This window comes from Eutrigla gurnardus (assembly GCF_963514095.1).
Source record: "Eutrigla gurnardus genome assembly, chromosome: 4".
NCBI classification, from domain to species: Eukaryota; Metazoa; Chordata; class Actinopteri; order Perciformes; family Triglidae; genus Eutrigla; species Eutrigla gurnardus.
In genome coordinates, this window is record NC_139918.1 from 9,089,911 (window position 1) to 9,116,451 (window position 26,541).

Consider the following 26,541-nt stretch of genomic DNA (forward strand, 5'->3'; position numbering starts at 1 on the left):
AAATGTGTACTTGATCTGAAAATGAACTTAACTCATGAAGGAATGTCGTAGAGTAAAAGTACTATATGGGCATATCAACATACCTAAAACATGTACTTTTGAGGAAACATAGTTTCAGAAAATGGAAGAAACCCAACTACAAGTATCTCCCAGTTGTACTTTTACGACAGTAGGAGTAAAGGCAGCCCGGTGACACCTGACCCCGTTAAAAACCAGCTCACCTCCACCAGAAACAGTCTTCACTGCCGAGCAGAGAGGGAAAGAACAAGCAGAGATACCAAGTACAACTCACAAAATAAAAGTCCGGTTTATTGTCAAACAACAAACTTCGCACATACATCAAAACAGGCCGTCATGAAACAAAAAGTCGCTGACAAAAACAAAATAAAAAGGAAAAAGAAAAGAGGCTCTTTTCTTTGGCCTTACCCTCCCATACAAACAAACTAGTTATGGTACAGCTAAAGTACATACATTAAATTTACTGGAATGCTCTGAGTTCAACGGCTTTAAGAGGTTTTTTTGACTGTTTTTACATGTTTTTTCTAGTTTCTGTTGAGATATCGTAACATGGTCAACCAAGTAAAATCTTTCGTTAAAGAAGCACCGATTTGGTCTGACGAGATCGCTGCCGAGAGAGAAACTGACCCCCCCTCCTAACAATATGTACAAAAATATAAAATGTAAATAAAAATACAAACAAATTCTCCTTTCGTGTTATTGTTGAAGAGAAGCCGGATTTCTGCGTCGATGTGGTGGCGGGTTCTTCTAGAAAATTTGTTTTGCAGTTTTGAGGGGAGAGTGTGTGTGTGGACGTTTGTTGAACTCTACTTGCTAATGACCATGTTTTTTTTAATTATTATTATCTTTCTTCCTTTTAAACCAGTCCTCCGGCCCCTCCACCTGTGACATATAAAAACAGTCAGAGGTGAAGAAGCAGGAAGTGGTTTAGCAGGACGGCGTGGGGGGGGAAACGCATCAATCGTCGTCGTCGGTTTTCTGCTTCTTGGTTTCGACGTCGTCCTGAAAGAAGAGAAGGAGACGTTAGTTAGGTGGCGACTCCGGGTGGATTCATGGCGGTAAAGTTCAGGTGTCGCCGCCTCACCTCGTCGTCGTCATCGTCCTCATCAGCTGCCCGTTTTGTGCCTCCCTCGGTCTCATCATCGTCCTCCTCGTCTTCCTCCTCACCTGCAACACAAAGGAGAAGAAAAAATGAAGACCGTTGACAGTTTTGGGGAAATGATACATAAAAGGTAAGTATCCTAGCTACCTTCTCCGTCATCTTCCTCGTCCTCCTCATCCACCTCCTCGTCGTCATCATCATCATCTACCTCTGGCTCGCCGTTCTCCTCATTCTCCTGGAACAAAAAAGTGACTTTGTGAAGATGTGTGGATTTTTTCTAAAGTTATGAAGAAGTGCAGAGCAGAGCTGTGTATAAACAGAGTTAACGCGAGGGACGGATGTTACCTTTCCGTTGGTGGCAGCATCTTTGCCGTTCTCCTTCTCCTCCACCAGCTTCTTCTCCTTCAGGTCCTGATGGAAACAAACAAGACACATTTTAAAAACACATTTCAAACAAGTGTGCTGAACCGTCCCCAGGTCCGCCCTTCTACCTAATGGCCTAGTTAGACGAGCCCCGGTGCTTGCTGGGAGCTGCACATTTTTCGAGTCAGAATGAAGCCTTCCTATTTAAACACCATATTGGTCTCTGCAGATCCTCCCCCATCCTCCTCCTCCATCCCCTCTAATGTGTTGTAATCTGATACTTTGATGTGGCCCCCGGGGCACTCTGGATATTGTAGTCTTCTGCGGGCTGCCATCGCTGACATATGTCACGAGACACGCCCGGGAGAGGCACTGCAAAACCCAGAATGCACCGCTTCATTTAAAATAACACAGGAGGGCGCAGGAGTGGAGAGGAGGGGGTGGGGGGGGGGGGGTGATGGAGGAGGAGGCGGCGGCGGCGAGCGCGGTGCACGCTGCTGCTGCTGGCCGCTTGTTGTAACGCAGGCTGGAGAGGACAATAGACGACACATGGCAGGCGAGAAAAGCGGCCAGAAAAACGGAAATAAAAGGCAGCGCGGCGGGACCGGTGCCCGCGCGCACACCGACAAAAACACCTTCGGGGTTTTTTTGCGACCTACTTAGACCGGAAAACCGCCCGCCGATCCTATTAATAGCGCTCCTTGTTGTCGACATCGTCCGTTCACAGCCTTTATCCCCGCTGCGCGCACGCCCCAACACATACACTCTTATTGATTAATTGCTTTACATAATCTTATTGTTTAAAATCCATTAAGCTGTTTAGGAGCATCGGCCGTTTCCTTGACAGGAGACAGACGAGGAGCTCGGCGGCTCCGCTCGCTCACTCGCCGACTGTGCGTAAAAAGGCGCTTGTGCGTAAAAATGCTCCACAACTATAAATAGTGGCTGAACAGGCACCACGGATTATCTGCGTTAATACCAGGCCCCAACTTTTCCCTCTCCGCCTCCTCCATATGTTCATTTGTTATAATCACTCATAATTATTCAGCTCCGCGGCTCGCTGCTGCTGCGTTTATTAATAAAGGCTAGATCAATGTCTCCGCTGCTGTTGCGGAGACCAGCCCCCCCCCCCCCCCCCCAACACACACACCACCGCCGGGGCAATTAAAGTTTTGCCAAATGTGATCCAAAGTCCAACTGGACGGATACTAACACTTAAAAAAGCATGAAGTTGGTGAAACGAAAAGGAGGAAGGCGACAAAGAGCAAGCGTCAGCGTCACATCACACCTCCACAGCACAGCCACACATGTAGACACAGACCGACAGAGACGGAAGGAGGCTTCGCTACAGAAAAAGAAAGAAAAACTTTCCCCCGAGACATAAACGCGCTCTGCAAACACGCTGAAATACTGGACGAAAAGCGGAAGCCGCGGCTCGCTGCGTGTGTGCCATTACTCTCCGGAGCGCGGAGGCTGAATACGCAGAACCCGATCAAGCAGCAGCAGCAGCCTGAGTCGGTAAACAAACGGGTCGGACGGTGCAGGCAGGCCCGCCGGTGCCTTTTAATACGAATCTAAAAACACTACAAGTGGAGAGCCCCGAAAGTTGACATTGAAGTGAATTACGCATCGCCTGCCTCTCTCTCAGTCCTCCATTCAAACGGACCAACTTCACGCTACAAACCGAGAGGCAGGAAATCCAAAATTCAGCCCGCTGCTCAGCTCCACACAAAATGTATTCATTTAAAGAGTTAACGGGGTTCTCTTTGTAAATGAGCTGCTCTCTTCAAACTGGAAATCTTCGAATGAATCAGCCTGCGAGATGTGGAATAAATAGGCGCGTCGACTCCGCGGCGGGTTTAGAGCCCCAAAAAGCTGCCGGAGTGTCGGAGCGGCTCGTGGTTCTTCTGTTTTGGGTCCGAACTGGACGTGCGTGTTTCCGCGAAGAACCGAGCCGCCTGTATAAACAAAGAACCCGCGCAGACTATTACTCTCCGGACAATGAGACGCAGCGCAGCCCGTTTCCATGTTGCGGTCCCGAGACCCCCCGCTTCATATCTGGAAGATTTTCCATCAGTGTTGAGCGAAAAAGACCCGAAAGCCGGTCCCCCTCTCTCTTCAACGTTAACCCTCGCTGCCCCCACCTCCGGTGTCTCACAGGCTCCGACTTCTCCGAGTCCGAATGAGCGCGAAGCGACGACGAAGGTTTTTTTTTTTAATCTAGGTTACAGCCTGGAAAAGCTTTATTCTGCTGAGGGGCTTAGTGAGAAGCGGCTCCAGTGAAGGTGTGAGGCGGCTTACCTTGGCAGTAAGATCCGAGCCGGAGCCAACTTGTGTGTCTGCCATTGTTTTAGTTCAATAAAATAAAGGACGGCTGAAATGAAAGGTTGAATAAAGTAAATCCCTCTCTTCGGTTAGTGGATCAATCAGTATTATATTGTGCCAGTGGCCAACGCTGCTGACGGCCGAGCCTTTAATATAGGCTGGTGGGCGGAGCTAGGAGGAGAACGGCAGCCGCTGATTGGCTGGAGGCTCAACAGAGGTGTTCTCTTCGCGCGTTGGAGTGGAACAATGGATAGAATTACTAAACCCTGAGGCCACGCCCCCTCCTGTCCGTCGCTGTAACCGACACACGCACACACACACGCGCGCACACACACAAACAATAACCACACCGCGTAAACCGGACAAAATTCAACGTTGGCGCCACTTTCAACACGGTGAAGCAGAAAATGTAGTTTACATTACAACTCGCACACTGAACACACCGAAGAGGCAGCGCTTCGCTTGACGTAGTGTCACAATCTGATTGATTGATGTTCATCTGGTCGAGTCAAGCAGCGACTCCGGAACGTTTCTCCCGCCCACCGAAGCGAGGAGGGAATAACGTCTTCACGGTGGGGGTCGACGACACGGACCCTGTTAGCGGATTAAAGCTCTTTATACGGTTTCTGCCGCCACTAAACTCGCCCGTGAACACTTATCAGTCACATTAAAAGGCATAAGGACGGAAATGTGGATCCCCGCCGCCATGTCTCATCATAGCCCTTGATCGTCGGCTGCTCGCCCCTCCCCTCCCCGACGCCCATGTTTGAAACTCCCTCACTCATCTTTGTATGTGCGCACTTGACGCGCTTGTTTTTTTTTTTTTTTTTTTACATAACAGCCCATAAATTCATGCGCCAAGGTCGATGCACGAATAAACACACAATCTTCGTCGAAAGTGAATGTGAGAAACCGCGTTGACGCCGTGGTGAAGTGTGTACAGGCGGAGTTCAGTGAGCGGGTGCAGTACAGTGCTGGTGGCCTCATTTCCTCCATCTCCATTGTTAGAAGAACCCACCAGAAATGCCCCGTCGTGGAGGAGGGAAGGAAAAAAAGCAGTGCGACGTAACAGACATGCGATGAGACAAGTGCGAAAAAATAACTTATGTGCTCATGAACTGACACGCATTCTTATGAAACACAAGGGCAAACACGTATTTTCCTTACCGAGTTTTGTACACATGGCTTTTAACAAGCTGAATATGAGAAGGACAAAGCGGCAAAAAGGCACCCGCCATTGCTCGCTCGGGATGGGGGGATGGGAGCAGAGTGTGCTCCGGTAACAGGCAGCCCACATTCACATTCTACTCTGGTGACGCACTCGGCCGTTCACAACGACTCCGATTGGTCGGCTAAGTGGAATACGCGCAGCTTTGGCGCACGGCGAGCGCTGATTGGCTGCCAGGGACGTCCGTCAATTCAAACTGGGCTCCGTCGGCGCGTTGTAAACAGCGGGTCCGGATTCTGGATCTGGACTGCGTTGAGCATCAGTGTAGAATTTCACTTCTGTCTTTCACATGTTGCCTTTCCCACTTGCTGCCTTTTACCGCCATGATCAGTGAGAGCTACAGTCAGTGTGCAGTTGTTTGGAAAAGCCGACGTGTTCACGTCCCACTGAGCTCTGTGATAAAATATTGGACCAGGTATCAGAGAGAGCAGAACCAGCAGGAAGTGACCCTTCAACACAACTCTGCCTCCCAACATATTCATCTTACCGTGTTTTGAGGTGCATTCACACGGGGAAATTAGCAAGCTTATTTTTTAAAGTGGCATCTCTTAGATTTTTATTCAAATATCTGTCTCCAAATTATACAATACAATACCGAAAGTATTGCAATATTTATACTTTTGTACTATGTCAGTTTGGTTAATTTTTCTTTCGATAGCGATTTGCTAGAACCAGTGAACCCAGCTTGGTGAAATCCACCGAGCACCTCTGGATGATGTTATGAGCCCAGACTGGACAGCGACTGAACAAAGCAGCAATAGTGGTTATTTCAGCCATTATTGATGAAACGTTGGTGTTTACATGGAGGTGAGACCCCCCCTCCTCTCAGGTGCATCTGGTGCGAGTGACATGAATTAACACAAATCATCCTGCGGCCAAACTAGCTTAAGTGCTGCGAATAAGTGTTAATTATTTATGGGGCCACAAACTTTTACTTGTAGAGGCTTTTTGTTTTGAATTCAAGTTACGGTTCCAAAGAGGTTATTTGAGCAATGACAGTCCCATCGTGTAGTACCCATGTAGTCAAATTGCACTGTCCACTTCAGAAATATTACAGAATATAACCTGTATCCATTGACCTGGGATTCTCTTTTGTTGTCATTGTTCTATGTAATAGTGTTGCTAGTGATACTAATAAAAAATGCAAGTTCTCATATTTTGTTGTGGATTACATGTGCTCTTAACATATCACAAATTAGTTTCACGTGGGGAGAAGGTCTTGCTGGTGGACGGGTCGAAAGACACAGGATATTCACCGGGAGACTGATGTTTGTGACTTTCAAGTCAAAACCATGATGCCTTAACTAATCCTAACCAAGTACTTGTGTTGTCCAAACCTAACTATGTTGTTTCTTGGCATTTTTTGTTTTGTTTTTTTCATTACTTTTTTCATGTGTAAAATTGTGACTGTTTGGACCAGAAAAAATGTTTCCCTGGAAATGTAATTGAGAGTGCAGTTTAGTTGTATGGAAATGTAATGTTGTAGGGACGGGGTTGTCAGGGGTTGGCGTGAAGTCAACATCTGGCAGAGCAAGAGCGTAGAAAATATAGAAATAAAATAAGAGTAGAGCGGACATTCCCATTCAAATCATTGCAGGAGGTGTGGATTTTTTATGTGTACTGTTGCCATAGTGACCGTTGAAGTGGGACACAAAGAGTCAAATTCAACGATGAGCAATTTTAATGCTTCACCGACATACTCTGATCACACCCTAGGAAATGACATTAATGATAATTAATGATAATGAAATGACAAATGATATTGTCAGATAAGTGACAGCTATGATCAGCTCATTTCTGTAGCAAGTGCAATAAAAAAGCATGGTGGAATTAACTAGCTGGCTAGTGAGCCAGCATGCGAATTCAACCATGCTTTAATGCTACACTAGTTACAGAAAATGAGCTGCTAAAAAAAGTCCAAAAAAGTCATCGTTGTTAAAAATGTCCTAAAAAGTTACAGTATGTTGAAAAGCAGTTACACATCTGTCCCACAACAGCTGACTGACAAATTCTGACCCTTGTTTGTGAAACACAGTCAAAGTCATTATCCATGACACACGTCGAGCTTTAAGTTCCTGTGTGGAAGTGGAAATAAAACGGCAGCCTGAACCTGAATCCAGAATCAGTCTGACTAAACCAACACAAATCAGAGCAGTCAGCTGCCGCAGGGCCCCAGACCCAGAGGGCCCCCCTAAAGCCCCAAGTTCACTGTGTGTCAATTGGTTGTACATAATTTGATTAACTGCATATTTGTTTAGGAATTTGCGCCATTGAAGTACAATATCAACTAAGACAGGTCCTGGATCACTACTTAGCCTCGGTTAATCTTTCCGCATCGATGGTCGCATGGACACAGGCTGACGTGGACGTCAGAACTGGTGGCAGAAAGGGACATTTCTATAGTAAAGCCGTCATGCGTGACATGATGTCCACTCCAAAATGGTCTTTTGGTTAAAATATTCAAATATTGACTGCTGAAATAGTCAACACTGATGTTAAGTGTGCATCTTATTGTATTACATGTATCGTGACCAATCAAAATGGAATAGATTTTGGCGAGATTACAGTAGATTTACATATGAGTCAGATGACTTCAGATGGCTGATCTACAGACGCACGGAGGACACAGACGTGATGATGTTTCACAGAATCAGCAAATCAGCACAGAACTGATCAGCGGCAGTGACGGCTCCTGTAGACAAAGTAGTGATTTTGGGCTCTATGAATAAATGTGTGAAAGGATGTGTGTTGTAATGTCTAATGATGCGTAAAAACAACTCATGAAATGGACATTCGGACACTTTTAGGAGAAGGACAACCACAATGAAGACTTATTTCAACTTCAAATCCAATTTGAATTTAACATTAAACATCATATAACTTTGCTCCTATTTTTATATACATGTTATATCGCTTTGTGTGTCTTTTATGGCTCATGTAAAGCATTGGTGGTACACAAATAAACTCACTTTATTTTAAATCAAACATTCATATAAATGATGATCAATTATGTGGCCTCGTTTGGCACAGTCTACCTCAGAAATAGGGTGCTTTTGCATATTAAACCACCTCAACTTAGTGTTAAGTTAGTGAATGAAGAGTGTTTAAACTGGAGTTTAAATAGCTGGAGCCTCAGAGTTGATACTAATCCAGGTTCACAGTTAATCCAGGCTGTTGCAACTCATGGGATAAATTTGGTCTACATGACTAGACAGACACAGAAAGTCGGCTCTGTTTCTAGTTTTCCTGCTCTGACATCCAGCTGCTCTCATCATAACTGGTAGCTCACTGGAAACCAGAGACACACGAAAACAGATGAATAAGAGAGGGAGACATGTTTCTGGTGTCTGAGTCGCTGCGTTACTCAGGCATGTTTGAACCCGCCGCAGTGAAGTGGACGCCTGCAGCAACCAGAATAAACAACACAAGTTCATTTTAGGGAGTTCAATTTACTCGCATACATATAGCTAAAAATAAAGAATGTATTCATATCCAGTTCTTGTTGGGGTTGACAGCAGGGGGACTGCAGGGTCTGTTAAATTAGTCTTCACAGAGATTGTGAGGGGAGCTTACATATTACCATTACATTATACCAACCCAGTCTCATGGCAGGGTATGAAGTAGTCATGAAATACAATCTATTGGTTTCAAGTACAGGGACAAGAATGGCCTTTTTTTGTGGTGGACACAAATTAAAAGCATCCATGTAACTATGTAACGTCCAGAGCTAATCGTGTAGTATTAAATATTAAGAAGGACTTATGGTGGGGGGATGGGAAGGGTCCAACAACACAGGACCTTTAACCCTGAGACCGGTGTTGGACGTTGCATGTCTCAAAGTATTGTTGTGAAGAAAGGTTTCGATCTAATGTGAATTTTGTTGCCTAAACCTAGTGTTCACTTTGTTGCCTAAACCCAACTAAGTGGTTTTGTTGCCTCGACCTAAGGTTAATTTTGTTGCCTCAACCTAATGATCATTTTGTAGCCAAAACCTAATATTAGTTTTGTTGCCTAAACCCAACCTAACGTTCGTTTTGTTGCCTCAACTTGTAGTATTGTTGTGAAGAGACGCATTTCTAAAGGGTTTCCTTAACTTAACTAAGAGGTTCCATCCATCGTCTACCGCTTATTCTGTATCCTGTAACAATCCTGCATGTCTTTGGACTGTGGGAGGAAGCCGGTGAACCCGGAGAGAACCCACGCTTACACGGGGAGAACATGCAAACTCCACACAGAAGGAACCTGAACCCGACCCGGGAATCAAACCCTCTTTCTGTGAGGCGACAGCGCTACCCACTACACCACCGTGCAGCCCTAACTAAGATGTTATGTTACCTTAACCTAAAGTTCATTATGTTTCCTAAACTTAACTAAGAGGTTTTGTTGCTAAACCTAAAGTTCATTATGTTTCCTAAACATAACAATCGTTTTATTGCCTAAACCTAAAGTTGACTCGTAAACTTTACTAAGTGGTTTTGTTTTGTTTGCATTTGGCAGAAATGCGAGTTGGAGAGAGGACTACAGATGTTGACATAGTTATTGTGTTTGCGTACAGAACATGTAGCTTAGTGTTGTCTCAAAGATGTTTACTGTCATGTATTACTGTCAATATTTTGATGACTATGACAATGTGACATGATTTTTCAGAACGAGACTCCTCCTTGTGCCAGATACAAACAGAAAGGTAAATATAAAGGTTTTATTTCTCTGTAGGGTCCTTTCCATAATAACACTGATCATAACAATCTGAAATCTAAAATCAAGCACTTTTAGTGGATGTACATTGATGATGAGGAGTTACATTACATTGTCTAAACTTTTCAACGTCAACATTGTTTTTAATTATTTTGTTAAACACCACACTAAATAAAATCCCTCTCTCTGTCGATTGAGTCAAACTGTCTCTTCAACCTGCAGTCTGTCAGTCAGTCACCAGGGCAACTCTGTTGATGATCTCACGTGATTTCCTTCCTGTGAACTTATTCTCTGCGCTAGCACCGCTGTTCTTCATAATGTGATATTTTCACGTTAATAGTCTGCAATTCATGAATACTGGTTTCATACAAAGATGTCGGACATACTAATAAGTATCGCACAGTGGTGTGGTGAGTTTCAGGTGCAGACAGTGGCTGACTGTTGGCTAATGCTAGTAAAAATGCTAAGCCAACAAAGACAGTTATCACAGTAAACAGCCCAGTTATCTCCAACAACAACGTATCCAACGAGCCACTTAATCACCTAAACACGTTGATGAATTTTGTGATGCTTCACTTAGAGTTTTGCTGTCTATTAGGCAGGGCTGGCCCAAGCCTTTTGGGGGCCCTTAGCAGAATTTGAATTGGCGCCCCCTTTCAACAACCGTGGAGCCACCTGTAACGATTATTGACACTAATGTCCCACTATAATACATTATAAATTGTATTAATACAGTGACGGATTCTGATGCTGTCTCCCTAAGTATATGCATGAAGACCCCATGCCCCCCACCCTATTTCTGCAAAAGCGGGTGTAAATGGGGGAGGGGGCTCTGGGGGTCCTCCCCCAGAAAATTCTGAATTTGGTAGACGTGATTTCCTGTATTCTGGTGCATTTTGGTAATGGCCAGCTGGAGAATGGCAATAACTAAATTCATCCAAAATTAATAGCCTACATCCTGACTTGCAGGGCCTGCACTAGCGAACAGATATAGCACTGGGTTTAGCTGCCTAGTAAACCAAAAACCTACTTTAGTGGCCTATATTTTGGATTCAAAGTTAAGTCCACAATTCATTAAATGCATCCAGGGCTCCACACAGGCATCGTAACATAAGCCAAGTTTCAGGATTTAGAGGTATTTTTAGACATATCGCAAATCACATATCCTGTGATATTTATCTGAGGGACCCCATTCAGATACCACAACTCATTTTGTATGATTAAGGGGCCCTATTAAGACATATCACTTACTGAATTTGATCAGGGGCCCCATTGTGAGGGGGATGGCCAGGGTGCCCCAAGCAGCTTCTTAGTTCGCTTATGCCTCGGGCCGGCCCTGCTATTAGGGGTTAAGTTAGATTGTTTAGACGCTGGCTGCAGGTGTGCTACCGCTACCTGAAGCGTTAGCTACAGCTGCTGTGGGGGATTTAGCTTTCAGGCTCTGATAAACGATGAATTCTTTAGCTTTTAGATCCATTGTATTCTGTGTGTGCTAGACGTGTTGACTTCACCAGCTTTGCATTTCACATTACAAACACTGCAGCAGTGATGTCCGTGTCAAGTTTTGAATGCGATGTGAGCCGACTGTGCTCGCTGCTTCATGAGCAAAGCCCCTTGGTGACGTAGTACACTCAACTGACCAATGGAGCAACTTTAATCACTGACTTACGTACTTACTCAGCCACAGGGCGACCTGGGCTGGCCCTATGTAGTCCAATCAGAAATGTTGTTCCATTAGTCACTTAGACATAAAAAACATAGGAACTTAGGGTCCTGGTTGGAAAATACTAAAGTTACCCATTAAGACCACCTGCAGAGCACGTAAAGTTGTCTTGACTAAGACACGCAAAGGCGTGTCTATCGCTCATTTTCAGTAATCATTGTAGCATTACAATCACACAGGCCTTTCTCTATTTTCTGTGGACTTAAACTTAAACCATCAGTATTACATGTTATTACGTACTACTGGTGATAGGAATGTGCTTTTCAAGTTGTTCAGTTTTACTCATTCCACCATGCTTTCATTCTACAATTACAGAGCATAACAAGCACCAACATGAACTACTATGCTTGACCTGTGTTACTGTAACATGTAGCTGGACATATAGCACTTTCAATTGGTTTATCCTAATTGATAGCCCTAATGCTAATTGCTGGAGCTAATCGCTAATGCTAATAGCTAGCATTCAGGCTATTGTTGTGATTGTGGTTAGGTAAGAGCTGTAAAGATCTGCCATATAATAGATAGAGATAAGATAGATAAAATTTAAAATCTTAAAAGCATTTATGAACTTAGTTTACATGCAAGGCTGGGTATGTGTAGTGGGAAGCATTCACACTAGTATGCGTATGCTGGCAGTAGCATAAGCAGTTCACAGGCTAATTGACAAGGTAACAGTTTCTCTTCACTTATGCTCCTCTGTGCCTCCACAGAGTGCTGCAGGGATGACGTAGTTTTGATGGACAACAGGAAGTTAGCATTGCAACCGTTCCATCAACAAAAAGCCAATGGAATTTTTCCTTTGGCTTTTTGGAGAAAATAAGCTCTGTGGCAAACAGACGCTTTTGATGCTAACATTTTCTGTTCAGCAAGATAGTCCTCGCAATATACCACTTTTATGATTTCTTAAGTGTGAATACAATCACCAGAAGTAAAAAGCTAACATTAGGCTGTAAACGAACACATGGTCATAGCGTGAGTATACACAATGAGACTGTAAAGGCAGACTAGCTATAGCAGCCTCCATGAATGACTCTTCACTAGAGGATTTATGATGTTCACAAATACGTTAATTAACAGCTCTGAAGGTTTATATACTACCTATAAATAGCAGCACTGTAGGCCATTGTGACATCACTACAACAAAGTGAGAAGTTACACTATCAGAGGCCAGAAATGTGTCTTATGTTGGACAGATTGCAGAGCACCTCTGAAACTGATTTCTAAAGGGATTTATCACCCACATCATTCAAAGTCAAAAGTCTTAATGGGATCAAATCCCCGCAGAAGGGGAAACAAACAGCAAGATCACAGTGTCAGAATCACATGTTCAGCTGTCAACACATTTTAAAAATGTGGCTGAATTCATTCTTCTGACAATGATAAAGGTTGTTGTTCTTCATCCTGTTGTCCTCTTTAATAACCAACAGGCAATGAAACTGTCTCTCTCCTCGTCTTCTTCCACAGGGTCACATGACTCCTGCCATCCTTCTTGCTCGCCCACAGCTTGATTTCACTGTTGATTCGCCATCACATCTCTCTCTGCCCCTCCCTCCTCTGTTCTTGCTTACTTGCTTTGAATTAATGCTCTCTCTTTCTCTCTTTATTGATTAGCCCTGCAAGGACATTATGCCTGATGTATGACATTACATGGAGGAGAGAGGATGGTAGAGAGAGTGATCAGCGATTATCACCTCGAGGTGTCTTAGCATGAGGTTCCTTTTGAGCCAAATACATCGTAGTGCTTTTATAATCTCCTTAAAAGTGCCTTTTTCGTACAATCGCTTCACTGTATTTACTTCCTCCCATTTGATTGGATTCTATTAAGAATCAGTCACATCAGCATTTAAAACAGCAAAATTGTGAACCCCTGGTGTAGATAACAAGACAGTGTTAGGCAAATGCGACCTACCAGTTAACTACTGTATGCTGCATACCGGAATACTATCCATTCCACCGGCCTAGTGGTCAACTAGGTATCCTACCGACCAACTATGCATCCTACCGGTCAACTAGTGTCCTACCGGCCAACTATGCATCCTACCAGCCAACTATGCATTCTACCGGCCAACAATGCATCCTACTGGCCAACTATGCATCCTACTGGTCAACTAGTGTCCTACCGACCAACTATGCATCCTACCGGTCAACTAGTGTCCTACCGACCAACTATTCATCCTACCGGCCAACAATGCATTCTACCGGCCAACTATGCATCCTACCAGCCAACCATGCATCCTACCGGCCAACTATGCATCCTACCGGTCAACTAGTGTCCTACCGACCAACTATTCATCCTACCGGCCAACAATGCATTCTACCGGCCAACTATGCATCCTACCAGCCAACCATGCATCCTACCGGCCAACTATGCATCCTATCGGCCAACAATGCATTCTACCGGCCAACTATGCATCCTACCAGCCAACTATGCATTCTAGCGGTCAACTATGCATCCTACTGGCCAACTATGCACCCTAGCAGTCAACTATGCATCCTACCGGCCAACTATGTATCTTAGCGGTCAACTAGGTGTCCTACCGGCCAAATATGTATCTTAGCAGTCAACTAGGTGTCCTACCGGCCAAATATGCATCCTACTGGGCAACTATGCATCCCAAAAAATGGTCAACTAGATGTCCAAGATGGCCCACTGATCATCTATATGTTCTACTGGTCATCTATATTGCCTACCGGTCATCTAAAAGTTCTATTGGTCAACTTTTTGGCCTACCGGTCATCTTTATGTTCTACCAGTCATCTATATGTTCCACTGGTCATCAATATGTTCTGCTGGTCAACGTTTTGGCCTACTGGTCATCTATATGTTCTACTGGTCAACTTTTCTGCCTACCAGTCATCTATATGTTCTACTGGTTAACTTTATGGTCTACCGGTCATCTTTATGTTCTACTGGTCAACTTTATGTCCCAGACTGGTCAACTATATGGCTTACTGTTCAATCAGATCCAGCTATTTGAGTCCGTATCTGCCCAACATCCTATTGCAGTTCCGGATAAGTCCATCCATATGCAATAGCATAAGCTAGTTATGACACGCGTTGTAACTACCTTACGCCACTGAATATCGATATAATAAATTATGATATTTACACCACATTTAAGTCAGTCTCTATAAATGTTCAGGACTCATTATATTTACAACATGCTCAATAGAATCCAGGAACAGGAGGCGTTCAAACATGTAGGTAAACAAACAGGTCTGTGGATCCAAGAGGATTTCCGCCCTAAATTACAGCTGATTTCTGGAGGATTCATAAAAGCTGGAGACTTGAGGCTTCTGGAGGAGGAACAGATAGTTTGAGTGTTGACAGCACAAAGGGAAGCAGCTACAATGTTCCTGTTATAATGCTTATATATGTAATGTATGTACTGTGTGCATCTCAGGCACACACACAATCAGCTGTGTTTTTAAAGGCGTCTCTGGAGCTTTACGAGCCTGTAGCCTGAGGCTCCACATTTACTGCTGGAATTCTGTTTGAAAGAACAAGCCGAGACAGTGAGGGGTTCAAAACCCTGCTGCTCCTCCACAACTACTACTGTTGCTCCTTCAACACACCTCCTCCTTTCTCCAGAATTCCTCCTCCAGCACGGTCTGCACTACCAGCTGCTGCCACTGTGCTGCAGTGCAAGGCACTTGCACTGTGTGAAACCTCTCACCAGTCAGTCAGCAAACAGTACTTCTGCCAACATCATATACTACTACCACTACACATACTACCGCTACCGCATACCAATGCACATAGTACTGTTACTACAATGACCTGTAAGACTGAGAATCTTCACAGATACAAATATTACTGATACAACAAACACTACAAGAAATACTTCAGCTACCGCAAATACCACTGCACATTATTCTTCTACTACACATAATGTTACAAATAATACTGCTTCTACACATACTAATACAACAAATACTATTAAAAATTCTACTACTGCAAAAAAGACTGCAACAAATTCTACTTCTGCAACACATACTACAAAAAAGAATACACAGCAACAAATAGGCTACTACTGCAAATACTACTGCTATAATGAATACTACAACACTTATTGCAGTTTTTTAACTTTTCAGATATCCTTTTAAGGCCTATATTTCTTTTTACCAGGAGGAAGACATAAACAATCATGACTCTAAGCATTGAAAAATAAATTCTTCTTCTAAATTAAAGATGTAAAAAACGAATTTACATGAAGACACCGACTTTGCAAGCTAAACCATGCTGATCATCCGTCAATTGTCTTGTAAAAAAACACCTGTAGGGATCCAAACATGATGTCACGTCTGGAGTTTCAATGCTGACAGACCGTTAAACAGCCATCAGAGCTGTTAATGACGCCTTCCTTACAGTTTTTTTCACAATTGCTAAGACTGTTTATTGAAGCCTTCCAGGCTTTTCTCTAAACTGTAAACACAAAACCTAGTTTTCAAACCACATCCACAAAACCTCTGATTCTTCTTGCAAATCAAATAATCAAAACATTTTTATATTTGTTCAAAATCAAATACTGTTGTCGCATCATCCACACAGCAATTGAAATGAAACCACTACTGAGCAGCGTTACACACTACATCAAAAAGTGTACATACAGAGGTCATGCATCGGAGAGAAGAGGACTCCAAAAGAGACTCCAGCACACTGTCACTCTGTACTTGCTTTTCCCAGATTTACTGTATCGCTTGTCAACATTGCTGAACTCAGACCTTCATCAGGTTGATCCACCATCAGAATCTAGGAAACCTTCCACCCTCCTGAGGTTGTCTGGCAGTAAGGGAACATGCAGGTACAAAAATAAACATGCAGTAAAAACAGTCATGGAAATATCTGTACATATATAATGATCAACAAAACAATGAGCTATTCTCTGCTCTGGATCTCCTGATTCTGGAGCCACAGAGAATCTGGACTCTTTGTCCTGCTTCTCTCATTGTCATTCCATGAACAAGAACATGGTCCATCACAGCTGCTGGAATGTCATCTGAAATGACTGGTCTTGGTCTTGGTCTTCCTCCTCCTCCTCCTCCTCCTCCTCCTCCTCCTCCTCGTGGTCCACCACCTCTCAAACCCACTCTTCCTCCTCTGCCTCTCCATCCATCTATGATATCAACGTTCACTTGTGGACTCTGACCTGCTTCATCACGTCTTCAGCAACAAGTGTTTTCAGTTCTGAGTCGTCGTGTCTAAACTGTGACTCCTGTGCTGTAATATGTGTTTCACTTCTGCCTCCTGTGGTCACCATTATGCATCACAAGTGCATCACAGTGCAGTGGATTTAGTGTTTTAGCAATTGTGAAACACTATAAGCCATTTCTACAGTGGCTTCAAACCTACAAATTCTCAGGACATTCCACAAATGCCGAAAAAATACTAGTGCTACAAATACTAAAATCCTACTAAATACTAAAGATCTGTAATGACGTCTTCTAATTTTGAACCAAAATGCAACCATTTCTGCAGTGGGTTCACAGTTAAAGTCATTAAAGTTCAGAGTTGTAATATGTATGAGCGTAAAACAAACACCCTTACATACTGTACAAATCCACAGTACATTCCTAAACACACACGCATGTACACACACAGACACACAGACACATATATGCAAGTCCATACACACACACACACACACACACACACACACACACACACACACACACACACACACACACACACACACACACACACACACACACACACACACACACACACAGTTTGACATGACGCATTTCCCCTCCTTTTAAAGCATTACGATCCTTTGTGCCGCAGGCATTAGCATGAAAAGTGAATGGGTGTGAGGACTTTCAGAGCTTCTCTCATAACAATAGGAGGTGTTTGGTCCAAACCCTTGCTGGGGGGCTACTGGTGGGGGAGAAATAGTTCATCAGGTCAACATTTAATGTGCCCCTTACTTTGTTTGATGACCAAATAGCTGCAAAACTATAAGCTAGCATTGGCATGCTAACAGGCTAAACACCATTAAACATGGTGACATGTGCAGAGCTGGAAGAAGTAGCTACCCAGATCTTTATATGTAACAGAAGGCCTTTTTACACAGACGATTCCGCCGTCATGGTGGAAAGGCGAGTCAAAATATGCCGCTAACCGGAGCATTTAAATAGAACTTTATTTGCAGCTGTGTTTAGATAGAACCCCGGCTTTGCGGAACGTTTCAAGTTTCAAGTTTCAGAAAATGACAAGAGTGAGACTTTAGTACTATGATGCGTTTGGCCGCGGTGGAAAAAAATTGGCCTTTTTTTTTACATCGATTTGGCCCGATTTAACGACGATTTATACCTTAAGACTGATGTCCTCACCTCCATGCCAGCTGCTCTCCCTGCACTGTGGCCTCCTAATACTAGTCTTAATTAACCAGAAATTAGAAATGAAAATTGTAGGTTAACACAGCTTATCAAAAAACAAACTTTATTTAATTAACGTAGGCTGCCTAAGGGTGCGATCCGTAACGTGCCTCAGCACAATTGCCCCCCACAGGGGGTCCCCCGCCACTCTGCACTCACACTGAAGGATATATATGCATATATTTCTAGTAAACAATCAACCTGCATCAGCGCATGTGAGCACGAGCGGATCTGTGCAGCAGGCAGCGCGAACGCAGCCGATTTTGGACGGAGACACACAGCCAAATTTTTATTATAAAAGTTGCGGTTCCGGTTCCGCTCACACCACGAGTCTGAAGAGTGCAACAGCTTATCAAAATACAGTGTCAACTTTCAGAGTTTTCAAAGTAGAATGCGACATCGTGGTGGTTCAATGAGGCGGGTAAACTTTTGCTCGTCTCACATATTTAAAAGACTCTTCAAGTGAAGTTGCTGCATCATAAACATGTCATTGCGTACAACGGCGGCCTCGTACAAGCAACTACCGGTGTTTTATCTTCTTTGAATCTACGCTTTGAGCTTGTTAAATCTGCCGGCGGCGTTTCGCCCTGGTAAGATGTCTTCACCGCGTTGTGTCTTTTCCGCCTGATGCTACGTGTCCGTGTTTAAACGCGAGTGGACGCGCCGTTTGGCAATATTGCACGCTAGTGGGCTGCCACTAGAAGGATGATTGCACATGCGCACACTTCATGGCTGCACCTGATTGGACGAATGCTTTCACTGCTGTCCTGTCTGCTCCCTGATTTCAAATCCCAACATGGCGGCTCGTTTGGAAACGTTCTCTTATTTTACGACAATAGTTCACCGAAATGTGATTCTGAAAACATTTTATGTGAGAAATAAGCTATGCAGTTGCTGACTCTGTCTTTATTTTAGATCGACAACGGTCAGTTTAAAAGATTTTCGCGAGTGTTCCCGAGGCGGCAAGTCGAGCCGGGCGCCTCTGATTAATATAGATTCAACTTCAACTTTATGCAAATGAGGAGCTGCCAACTCGACGCACCGTCTCTCAAAATTTGCCGTGACGCTACCAGAAAGCATTGCACGGCTTTTCACATAGACAATGAATGGGAAGCGTGGAAAAAACGCTGCCTGTGGACACGTACCTTTATGGGCTCGCTCAGTTCACAAAGAACGGCGACTCGTCTCTGATGTGGCTCTGTCACGACCTCCGTTGTTGTCTCAGAGGCGTAATATTCTCTTGCGCCTTTCTGTCTCGGTTAGCGTTTACACTGGCGATGGGGCGTAAAAAAGGTAGTGTAAAAGGGGCTTGTACTAATACCAGTGTATTTTGTACAATTTTGTACAAATGTGGAATGGCTCCGGTATGATTTGACTTTGATCGTAAATCAGTCCCGCTTGGTCGGCCTCAAAAGTAGATTATCCTTAAACTCCTGCTTCAAATCATATTGAGGGATTAACTTTCTGTTTCAACTTTATATAAACGGATGCTACGTAATATCCTTCCTTTTCATCACCACCAACCTGGCGAACGGCTGTCCCCGAAGTCACTCATGGAAAGGAAATAGGCTATAGTTTATTTCAACTTTAAACCTATTGTGATAATCATCAACATCATCAGTATTACTTTAAATTCAAACTGTGCTGAGAGTTGCTCTGGAGGTGGACAAGTTAGCTACCTAACTAGCAGCTCCCCGTCTGCTCTCCTCTTGAAGCAGTCCACCAGCGGCATAGGGGTGATATGGTCCTGTTGGTTGACAGTAATGCTTTCATGAGTGACCCCAACTCACACAACCTTGTCATTGAACCTGACCACGACTGGAACTGCAGAAGTGATGACTAATAAAATGATACCATGGGCCTATACTACGAAGCGAGTTCAACATACCCAGGGCATCTTTCAGTTATCTAACTGTAACAAAGGCAATCGGAGATAAGCGGTCACACAAAGCTCGTTATCCACTCAGTAAGTCAACCAGGGTTTCCCTTTCCAGCTATGAGCGCATGCAAATGAAAGAGGCAGCGTTTGCAGCATTTGACCAATCACAAACATGGATCCGTCTACGGGCAGCGGAGCGGCATATTTCACGTACGATGAGCGAACCATAATCAATAAAGTTGTATTAATATGTCTAATAGTTGTATAATATGACTCCCCATAAGGGTACTACTACATCTGATTGATTAAATCATTGTGTCAAGTGCACTAATAGCTCAGTGGTAGAGTTACTGCCCCATGTACCGAGGCTCCCTGCAGAGGCCTGGGAAAAAATAACTTTAAACAAATGAATGTGAAGTCTAAACACCATTAAACATGGTGACATGACAAATGAATGTGTTGCTTAGATGTATTCTTATGGAATGGTGTATGAAAATACCAGCCTCGACGGTGTAAAACAGATTTGGGAGCAAATAAAATACATATAAAAACATAATTCAAAGTGGTCAGTAGGCTGTACGCTGACACAGATAAGTTAGGACCTCTGATGAGAATCTGTATCTTTCATATAAACAGAGACAGAAAAAGGGTTTTTACCGGTCTCTGTACACTCTAGTTCTCCTAAGAGACCCTCTCACGATCCACCGCTGCTCCAGAGCAGGTTAGGTCTGCGGCGTAAGTTACCATGGCGATCTACCCCGGTAAGAAGTGAACCAGCGTCATAGGACGGAAAACCCAGAATTAACGCTTAAGTTACCCCGCTAAGCCCAAATCCTGCTTCCTAGTACAGGCTTCAGACCAACTCTCCCGCTCTCTATGGTCAGCACACGTTGCTTCTTCTCGCCATTAGAAACATGCAATCAATGATGTTTTAGAAATGAATTATTACTTATATATTTAAATTAACCTTTAGGTAATATTCAACTATTTTAAATGACCCGCCTGCAAAACCCGGATATCATTATAAATATCTTAGTTTGACTGATAACTGAGGGTTCCTGCAGAAACCCACAAGACCTACAACATACGTCATCATACCAACAGGCCTGGAGCCTACAGAGAGCTCCCTGGTGAGCTGATATCAGCATTGTGTAAACCTGTGTGGCGTACAATTAGTATATAATAAAAGGTTTGGGAACATAACAACAGCTTTCAGATACTATTTAAATGTCATTATTATATTAGTACTAGCATGTGTGTTTACAGCACTACTAATTCTAGTATCAGTACCACTGCAAACATCAGTACCATAAATATTTAAACTTGATCTCAGTGGAGGTCACCGGGTTAAACTGAGGCTCTGACCTCTTTATGATACAGCTGAACTGAGCATGCTCAGTTAGGTTGACACACACACACACACACACACACACGCACACACACACACAAACACACTCACACACTGTCAGGCAGATGTCCCTGGCTGCAGCTCGCAGCCCATTAGCTGTGTTTAATTATTGATCTCTATAGAGTCCAACAGCAGACAGATGGACACACACACACACACACACACACACACACACACACACAGTGATGTCATCAGTCAGTGTGTAGTGCACGTCTCTCTCTCTGATAATTTCATTAAGAAGATGATACATGGTTCATATTGTTCAGACTGCTGAGGTAGATACATTTCAACCTGATGTTTGTGACAAAATATAATAAATACTAAATATATTTTAGAAGTATATAACTAATACCAATCTATTTATATAAACTAATACGTTGTAGTTACGTAACAAGACTGTATGTACCTTTTATTGTTTATGTTGTTGTTTATAGATTATAAAGATACCTTGAATGTAGTTACATATAAAAACATCAGAATTTACCAATACTGATCAGTTAACATGATATCAATTATGTAAAAAACATTTATCAGCATCAGAAGAAGTTGTTGAAACAGACCTGTCTATAAATGTGAAAGTGAAAGCAATATCCAATCATATGCCTTGAATTTTCAAATGACAGTTTTTTCTGATTGCTAAACGACAGCGGCCTGAAGTCACATGTGCAAAACGCTAACACAGCCTGCACAGCAGCAGTTCATGTGGATCAAACTCGACTCCATTTTCATTGTTGGAACACAGTTTTCAAAACTCTCCACACTTCTCTCCTGACTTTAACCACAACCTGCACAACACTGGATTTACAGCACTATGTTCAAATGTTAACACACCGCTGTCTAAACTGTAAACCTCACATTCAACACAGGATGATTTCAGCCTGCTGACTTTCAAACACTGATGGTTGTACCTTCAGCTGAAAACCTCAGCAGGTGTCTGGTTTCAGACTTGGTAGTGATCATATAGGGAAAGAGAAGAAATACCTTTTTAGTAAAGGAATGTATGTTATAGAATAAACATTTTCATGTGAAAGAATTTCAGTCTTTTCTTTAATGAAAATATAGATTTGTCTGGAGTCACGCAAATTATTCAAACTGTGTGTGTGTGTGAAAAGTGTCTAACTTGTGTGTGTGTCTGATGTTACAGTTTTTCTCGATTGCTAAGACACATTTCTCGAAAGCTGCTCTCCTTTTCTCTAAACTGTGAACACAAAACCCAATTTTCAAGCTACATTCACAAAACCTCAAACTCTGCTTGCAAAACCAAACTTTCAACTCAAAACAGTTTAATCTGTGCCCAAAACAGAACTCTCACTTCAAAACAGTTCAATCGGTGCTCAAAACTGAACTATGTTGTCAAATCGTGCCCCGAGTCAATCAAAATTAAAAACACTACAGAGCCGTCACTAAACACTACGTAGAAAAATAGAAAACACAATGCTCAGGACATGAAGCTGTAGAAATAAATGTTCATTGTTCACTGTAGGCTAAATGCATGTTGCAAAACAAAAAACCTGTTTATTTAGCACTTGTACATAGTAAAAAATAAAAGTACCAAAAACAGAAATCCTGTGCATTTAGCACTTGTATACAGTAAAGCCTACGTAAACATAAAGTACAAAAATATACATGAATACTCGGCCTAGAAACAGTTAGACTAACCCTCCATTACAATACTACAGTACATTGGCACAGTGAGGTACTGAAACATATATTTACTGACAGTATACTGTGGTACAGTATATAGTATAGTCATACAGTAATTGCTGTCAACATTTACATACTATAATGTCAAAAAAGGTAATTACCTGTTCTCTTCTCTAAATCTTGGGATTATGGTGGACACAGTGAATCTACTGATGTTTGGTTGAAAACTTTGTCCGGCCTCCCTCATGCTCATACCATGGACAAGAACATGGTCAATCACAGTAGCTCTGATTTCATCAGATATTACTGTTCTTTGTCTTCGCTGACCACCTCGACCTCCTCGACCTCCTCGACCACCTCGACCACCTCTCACACGAACTCCTCCTCTCAGATTTCTATCCATTGTAGTCCCTCACAAACCAGTGCTCTCTGAATATATGCTCCCTCACATCGTTAGCCACAAGTGTGATCAATTTTGAGTTGTTGTGTTCAACCAGTGACACCTGTGCTTTACTTGTGTTTGACTTTTGCCACCTGTGCTCACCATTATGCAACACAGGTGCATCACAATGAAAATGTGTTGGCAAGTTGTGTCTAAACAGGTGAAAAGTGCTTATGGTTTTGCCAAAAGAGTGACTGATTCAATCAGTGGGTTCAGGCAATGGAGCATTTGGTTCAGACAATAGGGTTTAGTGTTTTAGCAATTGAGAAAAACTGTAGTGTTTTTCCTCTCAGTGTGTTCTGAGTGACTGTGTGTCGTCATGAGGATTGTTCACAGTGTTCACTGTACTGAGCCTGTTTTGCAGGTGATGTGAACTGTTTAGCTCAGGTGAGTGTTGGTGATGTTAACTGTTTAGCTCAGGTGAGTGTTGGTGATGTGAACTGTTTAGCTCAGGTGAGTGTTGGTGATGTTAACTGTTTAGCTCAGGTGAGTGTTGGTGATGTTAACTGTTTAGCTCAGGTGAGTGTTGGTGATGCAGATGTGTTAGAGTTTTACACATGTGGCTCCAGTTGTGCCTGCTGTCGTTAAGCAATCAGAAAAAACTGTAATCTGGATTTATACAATTTTTATATGTTACATTTTAATGCATGTATGTCATTTTTAAATAAACCCCTCAAATTCTAGTGATAATATTTAATAACCCTAGAACACTAACCTCGGGCAATTTTCACCCACGCGATTGGCCCACGCGACTTCATGATGCTCCCTGACGTCATCGAAGGTAGGCGTGTTTCCCTGCTCCCATCCCTGTTTTTTTCTACAGGCGCGTGTTTGGGTGATTTTCACCCGACGTTAGTGATAGAGGATAAAATATTTGTCATGATACCTTTTTTTCATTTTATGATACATTTTATAGGGGGGAATAAAAGAAGAGTACTTCAATTTGCCATGTATCGTTGTACTTACAATAATTAGCAAATCTCTTGTCTTTTATAGCGCCAAACAAATTTATGGATGAATGAATTTCCCCTGAGTAATTATGACACATAATGTAATCCTTGCATCTGGTCAAAAGTGATTACTGATGCATTACAGAGGATTGTGTCTGAAAACAAAATATTCCAACTTCATGGGAAACAGTGTAAATCGGGTAAAATATACCTGATGTTAGTGATGGTGTTACTAACTGTTACGTTAGTGTTCTAGGGTTTATATTTATATATTGAAGTAGCGTGTTTAGCTATGACCGCACCGGTAGTGGAAAATAACTAATAACATCTAATCAACTACTGTGCAAAATGTTGAGATACTTGTACTTTGTACTTGAGTATTTTATGCTTTCTACTGCACTACATCGCAAAAGGAAATATTGTACTTGTAACTCCACTACATTTAATTCACAGCTTTACTTACTTATCAAGATTTTACATGAAAAATGTGATCTGCTTAAAAAATACAAAACATTGTTAAAGCTTATTGCAGTTTCCAACCTGTTTGAACTCTTGCAAAGTTCCACCAAAGAGGCTTTTTGTTTTAAATAGTTTTATTTGATTAACTGTTTGAGGCTAAAAGGATCAAAATTATCTGATATTTCACAAAACCTTTGTCAAAAAAGTCCAAAAACTGAAAACAGATTAGTGTCAGAACTGAGTTTCTTCTTTGTCTCCCTCTCATTGATCATTTCACAGCCTCCCAGATTTGGTTTCCCTTTGGAGGGTCCCAACCCCAAGGTTGGGGACCAATGTCTAACTGAGACCGATTCACACCTAAAAGTCTGATTCCGGAATTGAACCAATGCAAAATGATACATTGTTCCAAAAATGGTCAAGAATTGTAAACAAGTCATGTGGTGAAAATGCTGTGAGATTATTGGTCATACAGTTGGCTCGATGCGTATGATGCTATGTGCTTTCATACGAAGTGAAAAAGAGTGTGTTGGTAAATATTTAGTGGCTGCAGCTGGCAAATTAGATAGCTGGTTTGCTCATTTCACCATGCTTTCATGCTACACTGGCGTATCATAAAGAAAATGACTCTGCTCTAACCTGGTTCACATCATACCTGACAAATCGCACCTTTCAGGTCACATGGAATGGCTCTATGTCCAAATCCTGTTCTCTGGACATGGGTGTCCCTCAAGGCTCAGTACTAGGACTGCTTCTGTTCTCATTATACACCAGCTCACTAGGCTCTGTAATCACATCACATGGATTCTCCTACCATTGTTACGCAGATGACACCCAGCTATTCCTCTTTTTTCCCCCAACCTCTGACACTCACATTGCAACTTGTATCTCGGACTGTCTGGCTGACATCTCTGTCTGGACAACTACACATCGCCTCAAGCTTAACCTGCATAAAACCAAACTCCTCTTCGCATGGACCTGTCGGTCACTGTTGAGGGCATCACAGTATTGCCGTCGTCAACTGCGAGGAACCTGGGTGTAATCCTCGATGACCAACTTTCCTGCACCCCCAACATCACTGCTCTGGCCCGATCCTACAGGTTTGCCCTCTGCAATGTCCGCAGGGTTCTGACTTTCCTTACAAAGGATGCAACGCAACTCCTGGTCCAAGCACTGGTCATCTCCCGCCTTGACTACTGCAACAGTGATAGACTGGTTACCTGTCTGTCTCTACATGTCAGCCCTGTGATAGACTGGTTACCTGTCTGTCTCTACATGTCAGCCCTGTGATAGACTTGCGTCCAGGAGCAGGATAAGCGGATGACAATGGATGAATCGACTTTACAATAAAATAATTTGTTTTAAAACAATTGTTTTATGTTATCCACTCACATTGCAACTCGCATCTCTGAATGTCTGGCTGACATCTCTGTCTGGTCACCTGCACATCACCTCAAGCTTAACCTGAATAAAACCGAACTCCTCTTCATCCCAGGGAAAGACCTTGCATGGACCTGTCGGTCACTGTCGAGGGCATCACAGTATTGCCGTCGTCAACTGCGAGGAACCTGGGTGTAATCCTCGAAGACCAACTATCCTGCACCCCCAACATCACTGCTGTGGCCCGATCCTACAGGTTTGCCCTCTACAATATCCGCAGGATTCTGACTTTTTGGGATTTTTTAATATAAAAAAACAAACAAAAGTGTTATCTTTATTATTTCACATAATAGTTAGCATTCATATTAATATTGTTTTTGCAATTCTATTAAACAAAACCTGGTTATACATATTGATTTATATATTTATATCTATAAAAATGATTTCCGATACATAATTACTGTGTCATTAAACAATGAATGGTAAGAAAAAACATGTGAAAACAATATTTTCATGAATCACCTTGGTGCTTAAAATATCACATTTTACA

The 26,541-nt window shown here is 42.8% G+C and overlaps 2 protein-coding genes across 2 annotated transcripts in view; one reads left to right on the forward strand and one right to left on the reverse strand.

The window, feature by feature from the left end:
• Positions 1-282: 282 nt before the first annotated feature.
• Positions 283-3,944, reverse strand: ptmab (prothymosin alpha b). Its single transcript, XM_084008865.1, has 5 exons — positions 3,785-3,944; positions 1,466-1,531; positions 1,268-1,355; positions 1,103-1,185; positions 283-1,020 (listed from the first exon to the last, which is right to left on the reverse strand). The coding sequence occupies exons 1-5, from the start codon at positions 3,827-3,829 to the stop codon at positions 976-978; spliced, it is 327 nt and encodes a 108-aa protein (XP_083864991.1). The 5' UTR covers positions 3,830-3,944; the 3' UTR covers positions 283-975.
• Positions 3,945-4,983: 1,039 nt separating this feature from the next.
• The window catches only part of LOC311012962 (uncharacterized protein), a 324,166-nt gene continuing 302,608 nt past the window's right edge, over positions 4,984-26,541 (forward strand). Inside the window, exon 1 of the mRNA XM_084008801.1 lies at positions 4,984-5,120. Within this exon, the coding sequence (XP_083864927.1) occupies positions 5,067-5,120 (54 nt within the window). The 5' untranslated portion in view covers positions 4,984-5,066. The remainder of the gene's footprint in view (positions 5,121-26,541) is intronic.